At 39.2% G+C, this 6000-nt stretch overlaps 1 protein-coding gene across 1 annotated transcript in view; it reads left to right on the forward strand.

Moving 5' to 3' along the window:
* The window catches only part of HDHD1 (haloacid dehalogenase-like hydrolase domain containing 1), a 74657-nt gene that overhangs the window by 23061 nt on the left and 45596 nt on the right, over window positions 1-6000 (forward strand). The window contains exon 2 of the mRNA XM_010580423.1: window positions 4441-4659. Within this exon, the coding sequence (XP_010578725.1) occupies window positions 4441-4659 (219 nt within the window). The remainder of the gene's footprint in view (window positions 1-4440; window positions 4660-6000) is intronic.

Genomic DNA, 6000 nt, shown 5'->3' on the forward strand with positions numbered 1-6000 from the left:
AATTAAAATTCTTCCTTTAACCATTTCTGTATCCCTATCAGAATAAAAATCTTGCAGAGTTTAGGTGTCCAGGATCTGATTTTGACTAACTGGAATTTATTAAATGTGCACAATTAAAGTTCTGTTTAGATTCCTAGCAGAAGGATAAATCATAGGTGTATTTCATCTGGGAAGCTTGGTGCAAAGATGAGATGGGTTATTTAAACAAAGAAGAACTCAGAACTAATGATTAAGATGAGCTGTGTCTCAGATGAGCTTTCATGCCTACTAACCCTATCTCCTTGATAAACTAGAGATTATTTTAGAATTATAATAACATAATTTTAATAAAATCAGAAGGTGTATGAACTTCTGAAAAAATCAAGTTCCATATTCATTCATGAAGTCATAATCTTCTGTGTTAAGCTGTCTTCACTGCCTTGATGATTGCTGTACCCCCAACCTACGTAGATCTGTACTTCTTATTCTGACTCTGGAGTGATTTGAGCAGATCATACACTCCAGTTATGCATGGCATCTGATGCCAAGTGACGTGTAGGTTTTTCTGAATATGCGTCAGCATATTTTTGTGCCAGATCACAAATTGTGTAATCCAGTGCCTCTGTCATTCTTGTCACTTTATTTGTATTTATTGTGACTGGCTTTTACACACTGTAAACAGCACCAGTGGAGTTGGCTGTGCTTTTTATATAGAAGAAGGGTTGCTATAAAAATGATTAGAAGATGATATGTGGCCAGGGAATGGATATTACTCATTCCCAGTGAAATGTAGTGAGTGGATGGACAGTATGTCGTGCTGATAATGTCCATGTAAAAGATATATCAAGGGACGAGAGCTAGAAAGATGAGCATTTTGAAAGGCAGAAGAGAATGAAGCTGAGGTTATACATTTACTGCAAATTGCAGGAACTAAGAAGTCTTGCTTTTCCTTCCCCCTGTTAGAACAGGCCACTGTCACGTGTGTCCTGTTGAGCGCTCAGCTTGTATTCCTGATGGGAGCTGGCAGCTGGGGCTGGATTCACTTGCTGAAATGTGTGCATTTATTACCACTTGGGATGCTGTAGGGCATCTGGCTGCTCATGCAGTAAGGTGTGAGTCTCACCCAGATGACTTTTTTTTAACGTCAGTTGTGTGTGGATGTCTTGGACATATTAGGGTGTCTGAGATACCAGTAGGTGCCTATAATTAGGCACTTGAATTGAACTTCTGATTCCTCTTGTTTGTTTTATTTCATTGATGTGTTATATTCATGTTTGTGCATTAGATTTAATTTCTTATTGTATTGCAGATTTATAGTAGCTTGAAATTATGATTCGTTGCTATACTTAAGCTCTGATCAATCAGTTGTGCTGTGGTGCATTTCTTGTTACAATAGCAAAAAACCTAGCCTACCTCCTATCTGTTAAGCACTTCTTTTGAGATTCTTCCATTTCAATGGGAGTAAGAAATCTTGAAGTTGTGTCGTTATTTAGTATTTATTTACTGCTGTCTAATTATAAGGGGGACATACAGATTTTCCTTTGTCTTCAATCAAAAGAAACATATGTCCTTATCTGTTATGCATGTATGTAGGAAGTCCAGCTTTTTCAGCCATGGTCTCCTCAGATTCCAACTGAAGATTTTTCACTCTGTGTGTGTGCTCGTGTGTGTGTAAATTTTTTCCCTAGATTTCAGTTTTTATTCATGTGCTATAGTGAAACATGTCTATTCGAGCAGGTGAAATGTCCACATCGATGCTTTTGTCATCCAATTGTGAGAATTAAAGTCACATTGTTTCTCAAGAATTACAAATATGTGGAATCTTACAAGAGGTCATGAATCTTGAGACGATGATAATTTTCATTGCAACCGAGTTGATGTCCAGGGTCCAAATGCTATGACTTCAGGCAGTGTGAAAGTGATCTCTTTGAAAGAAAGGTTGGAAGTTTTGTAAGCCAGTTCTTTTAATGGATAATTAATTAGGAACGGGAAGGAAAGAAGGCTTTCTGACATCCTACTTGTTTAAGCATTTATGTTGCTTTAAACACTTATGTGAGACTAACATACATTAAATTAAATGTAGGCAGTGATCTGGTGTGTTGACCAGTTTTGGGGTTTTATTGTTTGTGTTGTGGGTTTTTTTTCCCTCAGCACTGAAAAAACTAAGTTCTAACACAATACAAATAGGATAACAATTAACTATTTTAATAGATTTGACTCAAACTTGTTCATGAGTGCTCTTCAGTTAGCAAACTGCAACATTGCATAACAGATTATTTTTAGGTCTGCAATCTGGACATGATCAAGCATTTCTTTAAGAAGAAAAAGAAAATTTTATTCACAAGTTTGGTATGTGATATTTAAAATGCAGGAGGCTATTAAATTGAGTATCTTTAGCAATACAGCTGAGTCTTTCAAATAGATTAACGTAATTATCATAGGCACCTTTAGGAAAATTTTCGTGTTCTACCATTACACTTTTTGATTCCTTGTTTTGTTTTATTTCTGCTTAGTTTGCTATGTATTACTTAACAGGATGAGGATTAATTTTCAGTTTCAATTTTGAACTTAGGGTAAGAATTTTATGTCTTTCACCTGCTAAGTCTGAGATATAGAAGAAAAATCAGTGTATCAGAAAAAAGGAAAGAGAGAGCTGTGAAATTTTAAACACTGTATTTTTAATTCACCTTCTCAGCTCAGAGACTACCACCTGGCAGTATTAAGCAAACTGGGGGATTTTTTTGGTGTGGGGTTTTTTTTCCTTCCTGGTGTTAGCCAGCTTAACACTTTTCAAAGCCCAGTTGCTTGTGTTTCTGCTGTGTTACCTTTTCTGTGTGTGTTATGGGTCTCCAAGATTAGTCTTAATTTTTTTCCATAAGTGTCATTGTCTAAGAAGCATTTGCAAAGAGTAGTACAGGTACTTTTTTTTTTTCTTTCATTTTTAAGCTAAGGGGGTTTTGTGCCCTGTTAAGCAGCCCAGACAAGTAGGTTAGGTCTTTAGCTGATCTTTTGCCTCAGTGTCCCTTCTAGTTACTGAAGGGGAGCATGGAGAAGAGCACTCTGGCAGGCAGCAGAGCATGTCTTCTGCACTGCTGTGTGTTCACATGATGGTAGGTGCGATGATGGGAAACGGCCGCTATGTTTCTCATTTGATTTCAGATCGGAGTCATCTGCTGATCTCAGGGCAAGCAGATTACTGTGGTTAAGCAGTAAACATTTGTCAGACCGCAGGGAAGATCTTTGTGTATATTGTAATCATGGGCTCTGCTCTTCTTTCTTCAGTCTTTCTTCATAGTATCTATGTTAAAGCTTAAACTCTGTTGCATACTTCTTATATATTCAGAAATTGAGGCAATGTCTGCATTAATAATTTCACTATTTTATTATCCCTATAAAATATATTTTTACATGGCAAAGGACATGTTAATAAGTGAAGTCCCTAATATCTCTAAATAAATCCCGTAAGAGCAACTACTTTTTTTTCCTTGCTTTTGCCTTTCCTAGCTAAAGTGATAATAATAAACATACCTTTAGAGATAAAGAAAGCAAAGACATGCATGAGAAAGAAATTAAAGCATGGTTAAGAGCAGTAGCTGGTGTTTCAAAGGAGACTACTTGAAAAGATAAACAGACTGGTAGAAAAGCCACTGTTCAAGATCTTTGCTGAAATTTCTGAAGCCAAGAGTTGAAAGGACTTTTCTTCCTTGTTTTAGTGTTAAAATAAATGTTATTGACCTTCTTTTTCAAAGATTTGTATGCGGGGGAAAGACAGGAAGGATTGTTTGTTTGTTTGTATTTAAAAAAAAAATTAGTTTGAAAACTAAAAACACCTTTGACATGGAAGCTGATAGTTTCATTGGCAAAATTGAGCCTGAAGTTTACTCTTGCCAGAAACCCCCTGGAAATACAAGTGGGTGTGTTCTGCTTGAGTAATCACATGTAAATGCAGAGGTGCCAGCAGCGCTATAATAATGACTGTAGTGTCTTTGAAGGCACTCTAAAGCTTCCGTTCAAAGACACTCTTAAATAATTAAATCTTTTTTTTTTTTTTCCAATTTACATGGAATATGTAATGACATCCCCCAAGTACCAGATTTCCTTCCCTTTTCTTTCTCATGCAAAGAATAAATAGAGTATTTTAATTAAGACACTGCTTGCTAACCTGTATAGTAAAGAAAGGTGATGAAAGGGCAGGTCTAGGTAGTTCTTTGTTGTGACCCTCACTAACCTTTTCTTAACACAGAAGTGACAGCTTGATATACCTAGGTACCTCTGAGGTGATCTTAGCAGTCTGGCTTCCCCTCTGCAAATAAAGGGAGGCAATTTTGTCCACTTTAATATGCCCTCTGGCTCTTGGCAGTTCACTGTGTAACCATTTATGGGGTCCTCCTTGTAAGACTGGCTGCTCAGCTGGCTATACATGGTTTTAATCTTCTTTTTTTATTATTATTTTTTTGGCAGATACGGAGCATCTCTATACAGTAGTATTCGAAGAGATCTGTGGGCGTTTTGGAAAGACTTATACCTGGGATGTGAAATCCTTGGTCATGGGTAAAAAAGCCCTAGAAGGGGCACAGATTATTCGAGATGTTCTGGATCTTCCAATAACCAAAGAAGAGTTATTACATGAAAGTAAAATAAAGCAGGAGAAGATATTTCCTACTGCTGAATTGATGCCAGGTATGTTTCTCTTCAATATTTATAAACTGTTTATGGAATTACTTAAATGCTAACCAAGGTAGAAGTTTTTAATCTGCCCTCCACAAAACAGTTCCCCTTACAGATTCAGTTTCATCACTCTTGTTTTAGCAAGTTTTACTCAAGTCTACATGTTATTTTCCTGTTAAAGAGATATTTTACCTGTTCAAGGGTACTGAAAACTTTTTTTTTCTTGTTTACTTGGAGAACAGCTATTTTTCTACATGTTTGAAAAGAAGAAAAAAACCTAGGTAAATATGCATGAATTCTGTTTTGTAAACCAGACATTCTTTATAATTGTTGTTGGCAGCTGTATAACTCAGCAAGTTTTCTGTGGCTATGAGTGTAGTACAACTTTAAGCACAAATACACTTTTAAATGTGCAGGCAAACATATGAGCCCATGGGTTCTTTCAGCCGGGATTAATCTCACCTAACCTGAACCTTGAAACTTAATCATGGTGTCTGAGCCAGCTGTGTGAATGGAGAGGGAGGGTTTCATAGAATCATGGAGTCATTTAGGTTGGAAAAGACCCTTAACATCATTGAGTCCAACCATCAACCCAACACCACCATGCCCACTACACCATGTCCTGAAGTGCCTCATCTACATGTTTTCTGAACCCCTCCAGGGATGGTGACACCACCACTTCCCTGGGCAGCCTGTTCCAATGCCTGACAACCCTTTCAGTAAAGAAATTTTTTCTAATATCCAATCTAAACCTCCCCTGGTGCAACCTGAGGCCATTTCCTCTCATCCTATCACTAGTTACTTGATAGAAGAGACCAGCACCCACCTCGCTACACCCTCCTTTCAGGTAGCCGTAGGGAGCGATAAGGTCTCCCCTCAGCCTCCTTTTCTCCAGACCAAACAGCCCCAGTTCCCTCAGCCGCTCCTCATAAGACTTGTGCTCCAGGCCCCTCACCAGCTTGGTTGCCCTTCTCTGGACACGCTCCAGCACCTCCATGTCTTTCCTGCAGTGAGGGGCCCAAAACTGAACACAGCACTCGAGGTGTGGCCTCACCAGTGCCCAGTACAGGGGGACGATCACCTCCCTGCTCCTGCTGGCCACACCATTTCTGATACAGGCCAGGATGCCGTTGGCCACCTTGGCCACCTGGGCACACTGCTGGCTCATATTCAGCCAGCTGTCAACCAGCACCCCCAGGTCTTTCTCGGCCGGGCGTCTTCCCAGCCACTCTTCCCCAAGGCCTGTAGCGCTGCATGGGGTTGTTGTGACCCAAGTGCAGGACCTGGCACTCGGCCTTGTTGAACCTCGTACAGTTGGCCTTGGCCCATCGATCCAGCCTGTCCAGATCCCTC

Source organism: Haliaeetus leucocephalus, unplaced genomic scaffold (assembly GCF_000737465.1).
Source record: "Haliaeetus leucocephalus isolate CR32 unplaced genomic scaffold, Haliaeetus_leucocephalus-4.0 Scaffold712, whole genome shotgun sequence".
Lineage (NCBI taxonomy): Eukaryota > Metazoa > Chordata > Aves > Accipitriformes > Accipitridae > Haliaeetus > Haliaeetus leucocephalus.